Below are 20,497 nucleotides of genomic sequence, written 5' to 3'. Positions count from 1 at the left end.
TTACCTTATGTTTGGATTTTCCATGTTTTATGTTACGTGTTACTAATAAAAGTTCGATGGCTGCACTTTTGTCAATTTATTTTATCTTTGTATATAAAGTTCAACATGTTTCATGTACTTTTAACTATATATACATATTGTTTATAACCTGGTCAACGACCATGTATAGATCTAGTTACCTTTATTCGTAAGGAAATCTTTGATTATTTACTATATTGATTAGTATATATCTTATAAAAAAAATTCGTTAATTTTATCTAGTTAAATATAAATGTGAATTTTTAAATTTTAATGTATAGATTTATAACATCGCTAAATTTATCCAAGGGTTATATTTAATATATTTGAAACTCATCTAAATGTTCTAGCTTAACCAAAAAGATTTTTAAGATTCATTTTTATCTATATTTCTATACTATCTTTTTTTTAAAAATAGCCCCATGTTAAAAGTTATATAGAGAAAAATGTGTAAATATCAGTCATTTATCTTTTAAAATATCTCCATTAACTCTTCGCAACAGTTACTTTTACATCAATTCTCTACACCACTCAACGCCTCCACCAACAACAGTCTTCCTCTACCACCACAACGTCGCCGCCACAATCACCGTCGCATTGTGTGGGTACCTTGCTAATATATATTGGTAGAGATTAGATCTAAGTTACATAAATATACATAATTTTTTTTTTATAAATTTAAGATATTTTTATACATTCTATATTTATTTTTATATAAAAATAGTTTTGAAGTATGCATTTTATAAGATAAATGATAAATAAACAAAGGTAAAAAAAAAAAAAGGGAAAGAAGTAGTCACATCGTCCTTTTGGTTTACTTTTGTGTACATGTCACATCAATGTCAGAAGGGACAAATTTCACCCCTTTTGCCCTCAAAATTTTGCCTCTTCTGAAAAATGTCAATAGATGAAAAATAGTATCAATAGCATGCCCCGAACAATGGCTTTGGCTTAAACAGGAAAGATAAAAATGAAAGCATACGACGGTCCTTGTCAACCTAGGAATCAAAGCATTCATGTCAATCGCTTTCTAAAAATGGGCCTAACCCCTCTTGTTTATTTTTATTATTATTAATTATTAATTTTATTGTTTCGACACACATAATGATAGTAGTTAAAGGAACTTAAAAACAAAGAAGTTTCTGGAGATGAGCAAAATTAAAAAGTACCCTACCCCACACACACAAACACACACACAAAATATCTTGAACATTCAACAGTGGATGCACACCGTCCATCCATGGCGTATGTTGTATTCTAAATTCTAATCCAACAGCCCTCCTTTACTTTACGTACACTCGATCTGCCGCTGCAACTAGACACACACACATATAATTAAATTAAATGAAATGAAGCATATAATACGAGTAGTACTTTTTTTAGCTTTTGGTTTCTCGATGGTTCTTGCGGCATTCATATTAATTAAGGGGTTTGCTAAATATAACTCGCTATGTTTAAAGTGCATAAATTGTTTGTACATTTATCATGAAAATGTATAAGATGTACAAGTTTTTTTATGCACGTTCAATACAAGTTGTATTTAGCATTTCCCTTAATTAAGAAAAAAGTAAGTAACTGCTCAGTGCCGCCTTCCACGGGTTTTGAGTCCCAATACCTCGACGGTGTATGAGAGAGGTTAAGATATAGGCAGACCTTACCTCTACCTAAGTAGAGAGGCTACTTCCAGTTTCTACCTAAATGGTAGAAAAGATCCTCCAACCTTTGCATGAGATGAGAATCGGACGCATTTCCCTTAATTAAGACCCAACTTAATTAGGATTTTTATTCACCCCTAGTATCCCAACCATACTTTTTGGTATATGTTTATAATGGTATATATAATAAAGTAAAAAAACAGGCTCCTATCATTAATAATCTGGTCGGGTTACCAAAATAATGGTCAGGGTACCAGACGCCTTTTTATCGTTCATTTTTATGTTTATTTATTTATGGGTGGTGGGGTTCATCTGATCATATCACCACTTTTCATTCATGGTCAAATTAAAAAAGCTCTTATTTTTTTTAAGAATTCGAAACCATCTATATCTATCTATATATATATATCTTCAATTCAAGAGTTAATTGGGCTTTCATTTACTCTGAAACAAATAATTAAATTTGTCGACATTGAAATTAGATTAAGGAAAAAGATAAATAAAGAACTGGGCGGGCGGGTGGTATTTGAATTGAAAATAGAAATTATGGGTGGAAAGAATAACGAAGAAGAAGAAAGTATGGATTTTTATCAAGTTTTGGGACTGGAAAAAGGATGCTCTGATGCAGACCTCAAGAATGCTTACAAGAAGCTTGCTCTGGTTACAATTTTTTTATTTACTCGTATTATTTTTGATATATAACGTACGGTACATACTCATGTATATTTTTGCAGAGATGGCATCCAGATCGTTGGTCGGCATTGGGGAAGAATGTGGAGGCGGCAAAGAACAAGTTCCAAACAATACAAGAAGCCTATTCTGGTACTCACCGGCCTACTACTTTTTATGACTATATACTTGATCAGTATGTAATTTATATCTATCAGTATGATTTGTATTTGGAACATTATTATTATGAATCATGAACATGCTATCTTATTGAAACTTTACTTTTAATTAATTACAGTAACCATTATTGTTTAGAGATAATTAATACTCGCAATATTGTTTCAATTCTCTTAATTTAATTATAAAAACATAGATAGATTGAATTTCATAATTAAGGGGACCGAATCTCAATTGTTTTTGTGTTTGTGCCCGCCTTCTCATATAGTACTTTCGAATGCGAACAAAAGATTTCTGTACGATGTAGGAGTTTATGACACTGATGATGATGATGATGAAAATGTAAGTACTACCATTATTATTATTATATATATGTAATGAATGAATACTGCCTTTTTGTGGTGGTGAATTGAATGAAACTTGAAACAGGGGATGGCTGACTTCTTGAACGAAATGGCGGTGATGATGAGTCAAAACAAACCTCCTCCTGCTGCTGCTGCTGTTAGTTTGTTTTTTACTTTCCTTAATTGGCCTTTAATTATTACACTAGTATATATTTATCTATTCTTTTCACAACTGGCCGGCCGGGATCAGTGTTGTATCGATGCTTAAAATTTCAATCTCTTGTTGGACAAACGGACCGGACCGGGGGTATTTTTATTCATGAATCTGTTACATACAATTTGCTAAGAGTTAAACCTAGCTACCTCTCTGAAATCACAACCAATTAATACTGATAATTAATTAATGGTCACATAGTTAAGGTTCAAGTGCAACTAGGACGTACAAATCGTTGCGTGCGTTGCGCAAAGATCATATACATGACTACTATTGTGGAAGTTGCTCCTGATGTTTGGTGGTGAGATTTAGCTCTTTTATTTGGGGTCTAATTAGGCAAGTGGTATATACAGTACCTTTTAGCCATTGATAGTCCAACTTGTAGGCCCCTTTGACTCCTGATGTTTCAACTCAAAAGTATGTATGCTTAATGCAACTTGGATTGTATCCATCGAATATCTATTATTGTGGTCCAAACAAGCTCAAAGTAGAGTCTTCTAGTAGACCCTCATGAAATGCAACTAATCTATGGATCGACATTAGAGACACTTGCTTTTTACAACCTTATTTTGGAAATTAATTATATACATATATAGTCATAAATATATGATGATGACGTAATTAATTAGTACGTGATGATTATATATGGCCGGTTTTAACAGGAAAATGGAGAGGAGACTTTTGCGGAACTTAAGGATTTGTTCGAGGAAATGTTTCAAAGTGACATCGATTCGCTTAGTTCATCTTCTCAAACAGGAAGCACGGCTTCTTATTCGTCCTTGTTTTCTAGCTCCGGCGAAAGCTACTCGGCCTCCAACAAACGAGCTTCCTCAGAGATGTCATCTAACACCAAACCCACCCCTGGAGAACCAGATCCTTTTCGAGGATTTTGCATAGGGGTTAGTACACCAATATCTTAATCATGCTTTCATATTAATTTAAAAGTACTCTGAGTTATTTTGACCATGTCATGATCATCTAACAATTTAAGTTGTTTTTGGGTACGTGTTTGAAGACAGGCGGCGGGTTGTCCCCTGGAAGAGGAGGTAGCAGTAGGAATGCTCGAAAGGGGTCTTCTTCCTCTTCGAGAAAGGGGCATCGTTGATTTTGGATTTGGGAGTAATTAATCCCAGCTTAATTAATTAATTGCTTGAATGAAATTGAAAGCTGGTTAAAGCTCAAAGGAGCATCATTTGGAACCAAACCTGGATTTAGTTTTAGATGTTCACCGAATGTATCAGCTAATTGAACGGCTCCAATCTTCGTTTTTTGTAAGGCACAAAACAATAGCAAAAGATGAGTCAAATGTATATTTGTTGTTGAAAAAAAATCTTCGATAATAATATTACAAAGATTGTATTATTTACTAGTATATTTATTAATATTTCAATATTTTTATGGCGACAACATCATTGTCATAACTTTAAAAACATCCTACTAGCATTCTTCTTCCTATTTTTGTTAGTGTGTTGTTATTGGGCTTATATATGAACAAAACAGTTGCAAGTTTCTTTTTGGAGCACGGGTATGCTTATGGTCCATGATGTTATTCAATATTCATGGTGTGATTAAAGTGGGTCATTTTGTCTTGTCCTTCTTATTATCTACTTTAGAGAGACCCGCACAACTGGGATGGCGGTGACGAAAGGTGGTGTTGGTAGTGGCGGCAACGGTAGCGGACTAGCGGTAGCATTGTGGTTATTAATGTAAAAGTAATTTTTGTAAACGGCGGGTGTCATTTTTAAACGGAAAATTATAAAAGTTTAAGCTGACATTTGTTGATTTTTCAGTTACATGTCTTTGTTATACAAACTCATACATGCTATGTTGTTAAAACTTTGTGTTCAGGCTTAAAATAATAAAGCTCATCAAACTTAAAGCTATAAAATGTCAAAAATCATATACTTGGCTCTTACATAAACGAGGCTCAAAGCTTATGCCCTTATTGCCTTGCATCACAGCTGACACTACATATTCCTATAGTCATTTAATTTTAACAAATAATTTAATTGCTCTCAAAATATTTACCAAGAAGGTTTCGAACTTGAAACATATTATAAAAAGAAAAAAAAAAGAAGCAAATAAGTTCTTATTAGTTGTGCTATGTAATGCTACTTATGTATGTGATTTCTCCATTTAACTAACTTTGAGATATAAGTAGTCGTTCTATGAAAGCTTGGCTTGGATATACCTAGGTTCAAGTCTGAGGTGACAGAATTACCCCAATTAATCGTCGTGCCTTCAGGCGGATTGGTAGGGGGTTTTCCCCCATTGGGTATCTGAAACAGACAATTCTACTTCGAGGGAGCTCTCTAGCGCGGACCCAGTTAAGACAACGTATGCTAGACCTCTCGCTGTTGAATCGTGACACGAAGATTCAAACGAAATTCACCTTTCAAAACAAAATGTATGTTATTTCCTGTATGTACGTTCTTGTTAACCTCATTGATCAGCTAATTAATTAAGTTTGTGATTCTATTTATTGTCGTAAGTTTGGGTGCAGGCTGTATACATATATAGGATTTTTGGATAATTTGAATCTTTTATTCATAGTATGTATTATATCATTTTGATGACATATCTATAAATAGAATAGATGATGAAACATTGAAATGTACTCACTTTTCAAGTCAGCAAAAATATATATTTTGTGTATCTTATTATAGGAACGAAAGAATAAGTAATATATTAAAAAACAAAAGAAAAAAATTGGATGGGGATGTAGCTCACATGGTAGAGCGCTCGCTTTGCATGCGAGAGGTACGGGGTTCGATACCCCGCATCTCCATTTCATTCTACCATTTTTTAAAAATTGTTTGATTGATTGATTAGGTCGTCGTCGGTTCGGCTGATCGAGCACAGAAAAAAAGACTCCACAAAAACTCTTTTGCTGACACCCAAAACTTACCAACTTACTGTGATTTTCAAGGTTCGTTTTTCTTTCTCTTATTATGTCTGTCATCTTTTTTACCATCTATCAGATATCATCTCATAATCTTGCTCTTTACTTTAATCAAAAAATTTAACTTTCTATTATGATGAAATGATTGCCCACCAACTGTTTGATCAATTGTTTCTTACAACTGTTTGATGATATGATTTGGGTTTTCACTTTCTTGTTTTTTCATCATCAGTTCTCATATAAAGATTCAATCTTTCGTATACTTGGGACTAATTTAATGCAATTCTCTCTTTCTTTTTTGATTTTAATTGTTAATTTAGAGGTTGGGTTTGTTGTGTGATAATATAGATATCGTCATGTTCTCTTGTAAATCTTTGCAACTTGGAGCTCAAGCTATCAAAGCCTCATTGTCCAAAGGTTCTGGTTTCTCCTCTTTCCCTTTTATGTTATACAAATGATTGTCTGTTTGTTGGCATATGCAAGTGTATGTAGTGGGGGGCATTAGATAGCAGGTAAAGAAACATGACTTAGTTGTATGTATGTGTTTTGTCAGCTGTAGTGTATTCCGCGTTGGTTACAGTTTGGCCTCGATAGAAAATACTAGTAAATCATTTCAAACCCCTTCTACCTGCATAAGATTTTAATTCATGTTATGAGGTACCCGACAGTCTACATCCAAACATATATCATTCGATAGTATGATAACGTTATCTTTGCTTATAATTAGGACCCCCAGCAAGAAAGTATCTTACCCTGTGCATATCTTTTTTATGTGAATATACTTTTGCCACCCGTTGTCTCCACCAAAAAGACAGATCAAGAAAAGGATAGAGAATCAAATATGCAAATTATTTCAGGCTAGTGATTCCCTCAACTGATGCAGTGTAACAATATCACATTTCGTCTACTTGTTTGCACGTTGATGGACCTCTTTACTTCAATTCTTTTCACTTTTAATCTATGTTAATTTTAATGTTGTACCCTTGAAGTGGAACCATTTTGTAATCCTGTCTCAATTTCCTCACAGTTTATCGCTTTTCAAAACCCACATCCACACCAACAGATAGACCATGGAAACTGTATGATCAGGTAGTTCAGAATCTTTGTATTTCAAATTAATAATTGTTTTTGACTGTGAAATCGAGTTGATGTCACTCCAATGCTTCTTAACTCAAATCGTTTTTAATAGGGCCGTGCATTGTTCTCCACCACAGCTACTGGCAGTGCAGATGGAGGGAATGAAGATGATCAAAAGTGAGCATAAACTTCTACGATGTTATCATTCATTAGCTTTTATAGTAGTGAACGTGTGAAGTAAAGTTTAACTGAACTTCTGATTAAAACTTTATGAAATGTTCAGGATCTCTGTGACATTTGTTGACAAAGATGGAGAGGAGACCCAGATCAAAGTTCCCGTCGGAATGTCTATGCTAGAAGCAGCCCATCAAAACGACATAGAGCTTGAAGGTAAATATACAAAGTCGTATTTTAATCCAATTTTGTTGCACTTTTTGTTTTGCTTTTCCCAATATTTCATTTTCGAGTTCAAGTCCAAGATAGGCTTCCCTGACGGGTCAGCCAGCCATCTTGCGGGGGCGTAATAAGGAAACTATGTATATTTGTTAATTATATTCTTGTCCATCAAGTTATGTCTTAGATTTAGTATTCTTTCCATATTTGTGTATTGTACATTGGCTATATAAAGCCCTTCATTGTATCAATAGTATTAAGAAGGGTAAATTGCACAAAAAGGTATCCAAGTTTGTTAATTTTTAAATTTGAAGTATTGAACTTTTTTTTTTTTATCAATTAAAGGTATCCAACCTTTCAAAACATAAAATTATAATCTTTTTTTTTTTGACATTTTTTAACTGCGATTTTTGTTGAATTTTTGTATATGGCGGAACCAATAGGGTGTTCAAAACTATCTATATCCGAACCCGTAATTTGATCCGATTTTATCCAAAAATTCTTATATCCAAAATCTCGGATATCCAAACCTCGAATATTCGATTTCTGGAATAAACTATTTTGATTTTTAGTACCGAAATTTTAAAAATTTCGACTTTATTAAATTTAAGTTTTAGATATCCTCTTTTATTTTTCATTGACGATTTATTTATTCATGTGTCGGTGGATGAAAAAAAAAGTGGTAGTTCCCGAGGAATTTTGAAGTCAGATGTCTAAATTTTCGGATTATGGATTTCATTACCCGAATCTGAATCCAAAAGGTTGAATATATGAAGTTCGGATATCTAAGACTTCAGATATTTGAGTTTTAGAATAAAATCAGATCGAATTATGGGTTCGGATAGGGATAGTTTTGAACATCTTAGTGGTCCCTTCATGTACGAAAAGTTAACGAAAACCGCCGTTAAAAAATGTCCAGAAAAAGTTCTAATTTTATGTTTTGAAAAATTTGAATACCTTAAATTTAAAAATTAACAAACTTGGATACTTTTTAGTGATCAAAAAAAAGTTAAATGCCTTAAATTTAAAAACTAACAAACTTGGATACCTTTTTGTGCAATTTACCCTATTAAGAACAATTTACATCTTAATGCTAGATATCACTCTCTACTAATATAATTTCCTGTCATAAAGAGTCAGGAATCAACTCTTGTTTCATAAGTTCATAAATTTAGATCTGATTGCAGGAGCATGTGAAGGGTCACTTGCTTGTTCCACCTGCCACGTGATCGTGATGGTATGCTATTAATATTATTATAAATGTAGGTTTAGAGAACACAAAATTGTTTTAAAAGTTGGCTAAATGTTATTGTCATTGATCAGGATATCGAGCAGTATAATAAGCTCGAAGACCCAACAGATGAGGAAAATGACATGCTAGACCTTGCTTTTGGGCTCACAGAAACGTATGTCATTTTCAATTTCACACCATCAGTTTACTTCCGGTATATACGGTTAAAATCTCATACAAGGTTTGTTAAGTGCAGGTCACGTTTGGGTTGTCAAGTAATTGCAAAACCTGACCTTGATGGACTTCGCCTTGCTCTCCCTGCTGCTACTAGAAACTTTGCTGTTGATGGTTACAAACCAAAGCCACATTAGAAACACATTTAAAAGAGAGGGTTTCGAGTGTAAAGGTGAAGAGCCAAGATTACAATATTTACTTTTGTTACCATTTCCAATTTTGCGGTCATAGTCCCTGTAGGAGTAAGTGCGGTAGCTAATATTATATTCGTTGTAGTTTATATCATTTGCTTATATAGCCTATATCATAATGGACCAAGCTACGGGACTCATAAATTATGAGATTGCTGACTTTGAAATTTATCTCAACATGGCAAAGCTATGAACATGTATAATGCTGTATATGTTTTTCAGAAAGAACAATGTCTGTTTTCACATATGTTGCAATGATTGTACCAAAGAGATTTCTAAAGGCTTGTCCCAACAGCTCACCTTCTGATCACAACATTCATTAATGATTTTTGGGATTATCAGACGTACCTTTGTACGTTTATGTATTTTCTGATTATGGTCAATATGAGAGCTCAAATGGACAATGAGGGTTGTGAACGTAACGGACAAAATGGATTATGAGCTTGATGTGGTTTGGGTGATGATGTTGGACTGTATTAGTATATTGGTAGATTGCATGCAGCAAGAGTGGTGGAGGGGATGAAACTAAAACTGAAAAATGAAACTAAAAGCCTCGGGCAACACAAGCTTGCTGATAGACTACGAGCTCAATAAGACCAACAGTCGAACTTCTAAGGATTTTGACGAACCATTTGGATTAATTAATAATGGCTACGCGAATTTGGATTTTACATGAAGATAGTACAGCATATAGCAGACAAATTGACTTTATCTGGATGATGGAACAACAAACAAACCAGTCCTAAAATTGGTCAAAACAACAGTAGTCTGGTTCACAAAAATACCAAACAAAGTTCAAGAGTCCAAATCCTCCCAAAACCATATCATACACCTCAAATATTTTGTTAAAGGATGATTACAGAAAGTAAGAGCTTTCTTCTGATAAATTGTCCAAAATCCAGATTAAGGCCTCGAACCATCATCCTTGTTGCTCATTGAAGGAGTATACTGGCTGGTTGATGAAGGCGAATACCCAGGCGCACTAGGCGAGTACCCAGCACTTGGACTGAAAAAAAATTCATTAACAAGATGAAAAGAAGTACCGGGAATCAGCATAACCATATCAAAAATGCAACATTTCATCTAAAATGTGTTTACTACTAATGATGAATGCCAAAAAAGCTATCTATTAAAGAAAATAGAACTTGTAAACCAGAAAGTGGTGTGTCCGGTAGAAAAATTCCAGTACGGCTACTCACATCAGAGAAAATGTTCACAATCTGAGTCGTGTTTTTCAAAACCCGAGGGTTCATCAAGTATAATTCAAAATGTGTGAGGGTTGCCATGAACCAAATGGAACCCAAAATATGAGTTGAGAATGTACCTATACTGCGGTGAGCTAGGGCTGTACTCAGGAGCCACGCCAGATGAGTAAGGACTGAAGAAACACAAAAAATATATCAAAGTCACAATACTAGTGTGAATACACATCGAAGGATTGACAAATTACATCAGGTCAATTGCCATAGGGCTCTACAATGGAGCATATTAACCTCTTTTTGAGTTTCAATATAAATGGATGTACCTGCTGGGACTGTATGTAGGGCTTGAGGGAGAGTAGGAAGGAGAGGTAGGAGAATACGATGGTGAGGTGGGGCTGCAATAAGAAAATTCACATCATCAAAAATGATAATGGAGTAAGAACCACCAGCTATTCCCCATAAGCTCATAAAAGAGACAGTGGTAAAATTCCAAATCAACAATATACAAGAGAAAAGTAAATAGAAGCTTTCATAATTATTAAGTATGAGACCAAGCAGTGAACTTTATAAATAAGAGATGGACATCCGCACCTATAATTGGGTGATGTAGGGCTATACGGGCTAGAAGGCCTTGGACTGCTAGGGGAATAAGCCAGAGATGGGCTGTACTTGGCCGATGATGGATTATAGCTTGGTGAAGTCGGACTGTAGCTAGGTGAGGTGGGACTATAGCTCGGTGAAGTCGGGCTATACCCAGGGGATGTAGGGCTATAGGCAGGCGACGTCGGGCTATAGGATGGCGAGGTTGGGCTGTAAGATGGAGACGTTGGGCTATAAGACGGGGAGGTGGGGCTGTAGGATGGCGAGGTTGGGCTATAAGATGGCGAGGTTGGGCTGTATGCTGGTGATGTTGGGCTGTATGCCGGTGATGTTGGGCTGTAGGCAGGAGATGTTGGGCTGTAACTAGGCGAAGTAGGAGAATAACTGGGTGAGGTTGGGGAGTAGCTGGGAGAGGTGGGTGAGTAGCTAGGTGAGGTGGGTGAGTAGCTTGGTGATGTGGGCGAGTAGGTAGGACTGGTTGGACTGTAACCCGGCGAGCTTGGACTGTACGTCGGTGATGTAGGGCTATAGCCAGGCGACGTAGGGCTATAACCAGGTGAGGTTGGGCTATAGCCAGGTGAAGTCGGGCTATAGCCAGGAGATGACGGGCTATAACCTGGAGACGATGGACTGTACCCAGGTGAAGATGCGGGAGAAAAGCCTATCCCACCAACATAAGGGGAAAATTGTGCATTGTTGCTGATTGGTGATAATCGTAGATTTGGGCTGAAAAGGTAACTGGTAGGCGACATTGAACCATCATGGAAAGGAGTAATGGGTGATCTGCCAGGTGTCATCCCAATGTCAAGACCATCGATATAGCTAGGTAGCTGAACATCTATAGCCTGTTGTAGCATTGCCTCATTTAGCAACAAACCACAGTCCCCCGTCCCTATGGGAGCAAGTTGTCCCAGCATTATGTTTTCGGTCACTCCCCTCAGGAAATCTGTTTCTGCGTATACAGCCGCATCAAGAAGAATATCAACCGTTTCTTCGAAGGAGCATCTCATCATTGGCCCGGTATCATTCCTATTGATCCCGTGACGTGTTATGGCCATAAGATGACCACGATATGTCATAGTATCACATAGTATAGCCAAATGCCGATAGTTAACATAAGAACCATCAAAAGAGATGACCACACGGAGCTCATCCAGTAAGGACCTCCTAACCGCTTCGATCCCCAACACCTCAATTACTTCAATCAAATGATTACTGGTCGTTCTCAAGGCATCAACATCCTCATGAGTCATTACAGCCAAAAGGTTCACACCTTCAGTATCAAGCATCCATTCAACTTCAGGCTTAAATCCTTCATTCTCATCGAACTTGTTGACTTTTCCCGATTTTATGAACACCTTGTTAATATCAGGAATGCCACGTAGGGCCATTTCTGTTAGCATATTACTCTCAATTTTCTTCAGGAACACATCATCTTCAGCTGATTCATCTTGCAATTCGCCTTTCGGGGCCTCATCATTCATGATACGTATTCGTAGAATCAACTTCTCGGCATTGTCATCATTGAATATACATGTTAAATCATCATCGAACTCGAGATTAATCTTCTCTGCAATATCCGCCATGCTCAACTTTTTATCAACCATCATTTCCCGATTTAACTCGATACGGAGTAACCATGGAGATATTTTATCAGGATCAATTTCTTCATCAGGCATTTCATAGTATGATTTGACAAAGTCCACATCCTCTTCGATGATTGTACTCATGGGATCCGGGTCATACCATACTTCAGTAGCTTGAGTCACACTGCGAAGTGTCGTGTATTCTAACGCACACTGAACATTCTTGGCCCGATCTTTTGTCTTGCTGACCTCAGGCTTCAAATACACAGACAATGAAGGGGTTTTGATATTTTTAGCAACATTAATAATCTCTCTCAATCGGGGTACACCAAGAGTCACATTTTTGGCACTCACACCAGCATAATGGAAAGTGTTTAGAGTCATCTGCGTGGCTGGCTCACCAATCGACTGTGCTGCTACACATCCAATCATTTCTCCCGGTGCAACGAGCGACTGTAAAAACCTTGACTCTATCTCACCGATAACCCACTCAAACGCTTCACGTGTAAGTCTGTACTCACTCAACACCCGCTTGCTAGCAAAAGTGCTACGAAGGAGGATGTTAAAGAACAGAGTTGCATTCTTTTGAGCTTCGATACTCAACAAATCATCACCGGGAACAACACGCAACCGTTCTTGAAGCTTATCAACTGCTTCCACGATTTCCATTGGATGCATATCCGAGGGACGTCTCAAGTCAACCTTAAAGGTCTTCTGTGCATTCCATATAAGTCGTTTGAGGTTAACAGGCATCGGCCATGAATTATCACCCGTGGTAGCAATCTCAGTTCCAAGTTGGACTCGATCAGCTTCGAGTTTTTGTACTTCAGCATCAAACACATTACGGAATTCCCGAATAGTTTTTAAATCCTCGACATGATCTGGAAGCATGTAACTCGGATTCCAATTATCATCATCGATCTCGTATTTAAAAAGCCGGTCAAACTCCCTTTTTTTAATTTTTAACGAATCGAGTTTCTGACTTTCAATCCAAACTGCATCCATGCCATCTTCCCCATAGAGAAACTGGATAACATCTCCCAAAGAATTCCTCACCGTACCATCATACTTCACCATAATATCTTCCATAGCTTTTACCAACCGCCTTTGAATATAGCCAGTTTCAGATGTTTTTACTGCAGTATCAATGAGACCTTCTCTACCTCCCATGGCATGGAAAAAGAATTCTTGTGGTGTCAGCCCTCGTAGATAAGAATTCTCCACAAACCCACGACTTTCGGGTCCATAATCATCTTTTGTGAAATGAGGAAGAGTCCGATCTATGAAGCCATAAGGTATTCGCTTACCCTCAACGTTCTGTTGTCCCACACAAGCAGTCATTTGTGATATATTGATGAAACTTCCTTTTGAACCTGCCGTGACCATAGCCTTAAGATTGTTGCTCTCTGATAAACTTCTCTGGGCGCTACTTCCAGCATCATCACGAGCCTTGTTCAGCACCTGCAAACATCATCTTGTTAATATAGCTAATAATCTTTTTTGGTTTAGGTTGGACCGACCCACAAACACTTCTTTTAAAACCTCTTGCTAGAAAGAGACTTAAGAAAAGACTTTTATGAGTTCATCTCTGGTTCTTAAAAGTATTCCCAATTAACTAACTGATGTGTTCCATGATTACAAGAGAAAATGGTCACAATCTTAATCATTTACTCCCACGCAAATGTGGCGGTGGTCGTGGCAGTGACTGTTGGTGGTGGAGGTGGCGTCGATTTGGTGTAGATAATTGATGTAAAGGTTTAATGGAGATATTTTTAAAGATAAAGGATTGATAGTGTAATTTAACCATTAATGTTAAAAGAGATAGTGTATATTAAAATATTTTAAGGGGTGCTAAGTGAAAATATTACATATTTTCAACACTTCCAAAAATAAAATGCTATTCTTTTTATAGTATAAAGTATAATATAATATAAGTATAAAGTATAATATAATTAAATAGCAATTTTAAATCTTATAAATAACAGTTCAGAACTCAAGAGGCTGTAACCATTAACATGTGTTTGGCAGCTTGCACCCGTAGGCATTTTTAATATGACATATTTTACCCAAATGATATAAAGCACAATCCAGTCTACCCTGCACATTAGGCGATATACCCATCCCCAACTTTCACGATCAAAAGCATATCCAGGTACCTGATTCACTCTGTTTTCAAATGACTCCATCATTGTCCGACCAGGCTCTGCCTCCAACTGTTTATCTTGTGCGGCCCTAATAAGTTCTTTCACCTCATTCTTGGCTTTCGAAATAGTTTCATTAATAGTTTCCATAGTGGATGCATCAGCAATCGTGTCTCCAATCCCAATGCTGAACCCTTGTTGCAAAAGCCAGTAGTTAACAAGCCACTGGGTATGTCCAAGAAACTTACGAGCAGCATCTGGACCAACCTCCTCCCTGTAACATAACAATCATTGATCACAGAATTGCCAACTACAGCTATTACCATAAAATGAATGATAGCACAAGAGAAACACACACCAGATGACATGTATAAGACTTCCAGTAGATGCACCGAGGGTTTTCTTGCAAAGAGTACCGGTGATAACCTCTCCCTTCTCAATTCGAACTTGAGTGTCACCGGGCGTTAGATGTCCAGTTTCAGTTTCTGAATGCCAAGCAGCTGTCCTGATAAGATTTATCTGCTTTGGGATGATGAGATTGAAAACTTGTTTTCCTGTCCATAGAGGTCTAGGTTTCAAAATTGTAGGCGTTGGTACTTTTCCATCAAAATCCTCCCACCACATCAATATGTTCATGAAAACATCCTGCATCCATGGAGACAATTAAATCACTGATTATACCATGACAATGGAAAGGTATGAAAAAGAAAAAGAATGGAAAAGTTACTGAATGGAATGGCCATTCAAGTACATCACTTTTTATGCATTTCACAATATATACTGTGAGTTCACATTCTACTACATTATGGAATGAAAAAACAAAAGGCTCTTGCCCATGAAATGAGGATTAGCGAAATAGAAGGAATCACATTCCTTGAGTAACGGTTACGTAAATTTCATTCCTTCAAAAGAACAAAATACTTTTAATCATTCCAACAAATTGGTCCGTTCTTCCTTTCTTCTTTCATACAAAATACTGCACCAGCTTGCAACAAAAATTAAGTTATTATAATAAAAATGAGTTGTGATAATCACCTTTTCAATGAAGGTATCTCTCTTGGTGATTTTACGGCAACCTAAAAGTGAATCCTGCACAATACCCATGACAGGCCGATTTGCTTGAGGTGAGACAATACATTTAGGTACCATCATCAACTCCAGGACTTCTGCTCTTGTTTCAAATGATTGAGGTACGTGCATGTTCATTTCATCGCCATCAAAATCAGCATTATATGGTGATGTGACCGATAGGTTTAACCGGAAGGTGGAATATGGCATGATTTTAATCCTATGCCCCATAATGGACATCTTATGTAGACTTGGCTGCCGATTAAAAAGCACAAAATCTCCATCATTCAAGTGTCGCTCAACCTGTAAAATCACAAGATTATCAGCATAGCTCATCAAAAATGAGGTAGAGGACACTAAATTATGAACAAGAACAAAGGTCGTCGTGTTGAAAGGATGGTTGTCAAACCCGGCCGAGTCCCGGACTCGGTTCATAAACTACAAACCTGGTCAATGGCTAAAACTCAAGTCATAGCGAGCAAAACTCCGCCAACTCGGGTCTAACTTGGGAGACTCCGGTCAAAGATGGACAACTCATTCAATTTTTATTTTTAAATTTTGTTTTATATTTTAAAAACAAACTTTTACTCGGGTTATCATTTTATCTCTTAAATCTTGTTTTATTCCCAAGTTATTTGTTGTGCTTGTCACCTATATTTCTGTTGCTCAGTTAATCTATCCAATAATTTAATATTTTCAAACTTTGAAGTATTATGCTTATGTTTCTAACCTATTAAGTTTGAACTTTGAATAATTATGTTAATGTTTATAAACAAGTTTGAAGTTTCAATAGTATTTCTATATTTCTAATGCATATGATTTCAAAATTTATTAATTTTATATATAAAAAACCCAATCCGGGTACCAGCCAAGCCGAGTCTGAGTAGCCAAAAACTCGTGACTCGCCCCTCTCTGAGTCAAGTCCGAGTGGCAAGTTCCCCAACCTTGATTGAAAGTGATTATGTGATTAGAGTAACTAAAATCGGATAATTAGATATCTAAGATGACAAATACATTATAATCAAAAGAGAAAATAATTGTGATAAAAAAAAAAGACGTGTCTTGTGGCAAAAGTTACATTAGGTTACAAAAGGGGTTAATTAGGTGATATTTATTATAACCTTTGATGATAGTGAGTTCTGTTGCAGTGAATGAAACCAACAATAAACCAAATCATCAGACAATGAAAACCAAAATTTGTTCATCCAAGCTTTAAACACAGATTTTGTAACCCCATAATAAGATTCCATGGCTCAAATTCAAATACCTCCCAACTAGAAGAGAAGATGGAACCACCATATTTCTCTATCAAGGCTAAGACCATAGATCCAACAAAGGTACCTAATAACATACCTTGTAACCAAACTCCAGATGGTGATCACTGCTTTTCTTCAAATAACGAAGATCAAGCCTTTGACCATCTTCCCGGATAATATACTTGGCTCCCGTTTTACCAGGGGGGGGATGCGGACCATACTCAACAAGCTCCTTCAGCCTATTGCAGAAATGCAAGGTGAAAGTCATCAACCATAAGTCAAAAGGGGTGAAGAAGGATAAGATGATGATTTAAGAGAAAGAGTATACCTTTCTATGTTATAAGGAGTGACTGTTTCAGGATAAGTAAGATTCAAAGCAATACTCCATGGCACCCCCAGTTGATCAATATTGATGGTTGGATCTGGAGTGATGACTGTACGTGCTGAAAAATCAACACGCTTCCCCATCAGGTTACCTCTGATCCGGCCCTCCTTTGCCTTAAGCCTACTGCATATGGATTTGATAGGACGGCCTGATCGTTGTGTAGCCTGTGGGACAGCCAGAATTCAAAGTTACAGAGATGTAACAGTACCAGAATCACTGTATAACTGCTTACAATTAGTGTCAAATGCATACATACCCTTGGCTGACCCGGAAGCTCATTGTCAAAATATGTAGCAACATGAAACTGCAGTAACTGAGCAAATTCAGATATAATGTGAGCAGGAGCACCATTCCTTTCTTGTTTCCTCAGATTCTCGTTGTGTCTAATTATCATGGCCAGCTGATGAGTTAAGTCATCCTGATGAAAAATAAAAAGATAAACAATTACGATCGGGTCAACCCTGATGTATTGAACTAGAGACGGCTAATTTTAGTATTTTACCAATTTACTTATGATCAGGTAACTCTGAGGTACGTTTTATATCTAATTGGTTAAAAAGTTTGACATAGATTAAGAACGAGTCAAATCATTCTGCAATCACCCAAACTGTAGTACTATAACGCCTACTGACCACTTTGAGACATCATTCTGCAATTACCCAAACTGTAGTACGATACAACCTACCGACCTCTTTATAGAAACGCATTGATTATTATTGTCATCATAACTTCTGCAACCAGACTTGACACAAACCCTTTTTAAGAAGATAGACAAAAGGGCTCACAGGTCCATCCCAGCCTATCCCATTCTTAGTCATTACCAAGCATTGATCATGCTTAAACGTTTTCTAAGACACAATAATTTCTTCGACTTTTGGTATTTTTATAAAAAGTGATGTTAAATCATGTGGATCAAGAAGATCCCACATTATCAGGGTCATGGCACATAATCAGAAAACTTGCCTCGCTCCGAGCTGAGGTATCCATCATGACAGATGGTCTGACTGGAGGAGGTGGTATTGGAAGGACCTGCAGGATCATCCAATCTGGACGTGCATACTTGGGGTTCAAGCCCAACAACATACAGTCCTCGTCACTCACTCTTTTTAATACACTCAGAACCTGAAGAATGATAACACTTATGAGCCATTACAAACAAAGAAACACCATGTGAATATGTATAATAAAATGAGTTCAATAATGATACTCTTTCTGCAGAAAGCTGCTGCTTTCTTTCAGCTGGCTCTGGGAGCTGTTCTGTGTCATCACTTTTCTTCTTCTGAAGCTTGTATTCTGCAACCATTTTCATGCCATCAATACTAATCTTTGGCTGCTGGGCCCCACAACCCCCTCGTCTCTTTTTAACCGGCTCCTCAGTATCCTGGCTTTGAGAATCAATATCATCACCCCCATCACATTTAGCTTTGCTCTTGCATGCATCTAAGATTTTCTTAAGCCTATTCTTCGGATTTCTTATTTTCTGGGCTTGCTTGAATTTGTGATCATCCTGTAGAAACAAAAACAGAGAAGAGACAATGTAAGAAAAATTGTGAAAAAAGTTAAAAGGTGGAAGAACGCATACGTATCAACAACAGTAAGAATATCTTGTCTCCAAAAGTTGTCCGCTTCCATCAAATTCACATAGGCGTTAACATACTAAGCATGAGTCCAACACATGCAGAAATAAATACAGAATCTTCAATCTTTAAAACAATAAATGTCTAAGAAATTTTCTACTAAGCATCATTTTTCTTAGCAAATTCTTCAAGTAAACTACAGTAACAGGCACATAGCTTAGCTCTTCACTTTCTAATCATCTTTTCCCTTGACATATAACAAGACTCAAATAACATACTAATCGTTAGTATGCCAAATCTATTTACACTAAAACTAACTGAGAGGACATCTAGTAAAAGCTATAACAAAAACGTATATTTGAAATCCAGCACAATGACAATAATATCATACCCTTATTTGTTCCTCAAAACAATCGGCCCAACTCAGGAAATACACAACTAAACCAAATATATAGCTCAGCATATCTAACTTTCGATACAATTTACGTATCTGGGTAGTATTTTGGTCCAAAACATAAATCTATATAAATCTTGGAGGTAACAGAATACATTCAAAATCAGGCAAGTGAGCACTATATTGGTAATCAAAGCAAAGCCCAAAATGCAAACACGTATGTAAAGCAAGAGTGCAGTAAGTACCTCGTCGGCGAGGATCTTGGAGCAATTGAAGCAAACGCAACGCATAATACTGAGAACGGTCTTCATGAAACCGATATGAAACATGGGCTTGGCGAGCTCAAGATGACCAAAATGACCCGGGCATTCGGCCATATTAGCCATACAAGTTTCACATTTAAGCTTCCTGTCAATGGTACCAAGCCGCGGATCACTCAATCCGGCTACTTTCGGTTTCCCTCTTTCCGTGGTTTCCCCGTGTTCTATATGCACCACTGACATTTGCCTCTGCACCACAACAATTTCATCATCATTATTTACTTTATATATATATATATATATATGCACACACACACAGAGAGAGTGGGAAATAATAATTACAATTTCATCTGGACTAAGGATTCCGAATTGAACAAGCCGGACTTTTGAAACTTCAGCCGGAGAATACGGGAACCGTATATCCATTCTTATTTGTTATTGGTGTATCTTATATGCACCACTAAAAATCAATTCACAAGAATTAGGGTATTGAAAAAAAATTATATGATTTTGTTTGTATAATAACAGAACTGAAAAGATGTTAAAGAGTATTAGGGTTTTGATTGGCTAGTAAAAGTAGTTCAGTTTGTATCATCAGATTTATTTTATTGTTATATGATGTTGAAAAATAGGGCAGCGGAAGGAATGAGAGCCGCTGGCTTTGATTGATTTGTGTCAATAATGTTTTTTTCTTGTTTAAGTCATCTATTTATACACGCGGTTTGGGCTTTTGTTAACCGACTCTCACCTTTTGTCTAACTACACTTTTGGTCCCTGGTATTTCAAAATTTTCTTTTTTTTACAATCAAAATATATTCTTCCCTAAATTCTCCATATATATTTTCTTTTGAAAATGATGACGAGGAGGAAGCAAGATTTTGTCTCCTTCTTTGTTGTGCAATTATAGGTTTTTTCCCATTTAT

At 36.7% G+C, this 20,497-nt stretch overlaps 3 protein-coding genes and 1 non-coding gene across 6 annotated transcripts; 3 read left to right on the top strand and 1 right to left on the bottom strand.

Moving 5' to 3' along the window:
• The first annotated feature begins 2,093 nt into the window (after window positions 1–2,093).
• On the top strand, window positions 2,094–4,439 carry LOC122608055 (dnaJ homolog subfamily B member 6-like). Of its 2 annotated transcripts, none has more exons than XM_043781138.1 (6): window positions 2,094–2,333; window positions 2,408–2,495; window positions 2,788–2,861; window positions 2,949–3,020; window positions 3,740–3,976; window positions 4,097–4,439. In XM_043781138.1, the coding sequence occupies exons 1-6, from the start codon at window positions 2,220–2,222 to the stop codon at window positions 4,202–4,204; spliced, it is 693 nt and encodes a 230-aa protein (XP_043637073.1). In that variant the 5' UTR covers window positions 2,094–2,219; the 3' UTR covers window positions 4,205–4,439. The 2 variants fall into 2 exon arrangements, with proteins under 2 accessions (XP_043637073.1, XP_043637074.1); XM_043781139.1 differs by having other exon boundaries at window positions 2,097–2,333; window positions 4,093–4,439.
• A 1,353-nt stretch (window positions 4,440–5,792) lies between these two features.
• TRNAA-UGC lies at window positions 5,793–5,865 on the top strand. The gene has a single exon. It is a non-coding gene; the product is annotated as a tRNA-Ala (tRNA).
• A 35-nt stretch (window positions 5,866–5,900) lies between these two features.
• On the top strand, window positions 5,901–9,272 carry LOC122607827 (adrenodoxin-like protein 1, mitochondrial). Of its 2 annotated transcripts, XM_043780881.1 has the most exons (8): window positions 5,901–6,006; window positions 6,328–6,396; window positions 7,007–7,068; window positions 7,169–7,233; window positions 7,340–7,446; window positions 8,637–8,686; window positions 8,773–8,855; window positions 8,937–9,272. In XM_043780881.1, the coding sequence occupies exons 2-8, from the start codon at window positions 6,336–6,338 to the stop codon at window positions 9,049–9,051; spliced, it is 543 nt and encodes a 180-aa protein (XP_043636816.1). In that variant the 5' UTR covers window positions 5,901–6,006; window positions 6,328–6,335; the 3' UTR covers window positions 9,052–9,272. The 2 variants fall into 2 exon arrangements, with proteins under 2 accessions (XP_043636816.1, XP_043636817.1); XM_043780882.1 differs by lacking the exons at window positions 5,901–6,006; window positions 6,328–6,396 and adding an exon at window positions 6,436–6,836.
• A 451-nt stretch (window positions 9,273–9,723) lies between these two features.
• LOC122608140 (DNA-directed RNA polymerase II subunit RPB1) lies at window positions 9,724–20,239 on the bottom strand. The gene is made up of 14 exons (XM_043781229.1): window positions 19,917–20,239; window positions 19,560–19,823; window positions 18,551–18,850; window positions 18,307–18,465; window positions 17,600–17,761; window positions 17,287–17,507; window positions 17,056–17,197; window positions 15,670–16,005; window positions 14,993–15,279; window positions 14,650–14,908; window positions 10,899–13,954; window positions 10,631–10,702; window positions 10,430–10,483; window positions 9,724–10,111 (listed from the first exon to the last, which is right to left on the bottom strand). Exons 1-14 carry the CDS (start codon window positions 19,998–20,000, stop codon window positions 10,009–10,011), a joined length of 5,499 nt encoding a protein of 1,832 aa, XP_043637164.1. The 5' UTR covers window positions 20,001–20,239; the 3' UTR covers window positions 9,724–10,008.
• Window positions 20,240–20,497: the final 258 nt, after the last annotated feature.

The sequence above is a fragment of the Erigeron canadensis genome, chromosome 7 (assembly GCF_010389155.1).
Source record: "Erigeron canadensis isolate Cc75 chromosome 7, C_canadensis_v1, whole genome shotgun sequence".
In the NCBI taxonomy this organism is placed as follows: domain Eukaryota; kingdom Viridiplantae; phylum Streptophyta; class Magnoliopsida; order Asterales; family Asteraceae; genus Erigeron; species Erigeron canadensis.
This window is presented reverse-complemented; position numbering and strand designations above follow the sequence as displayed.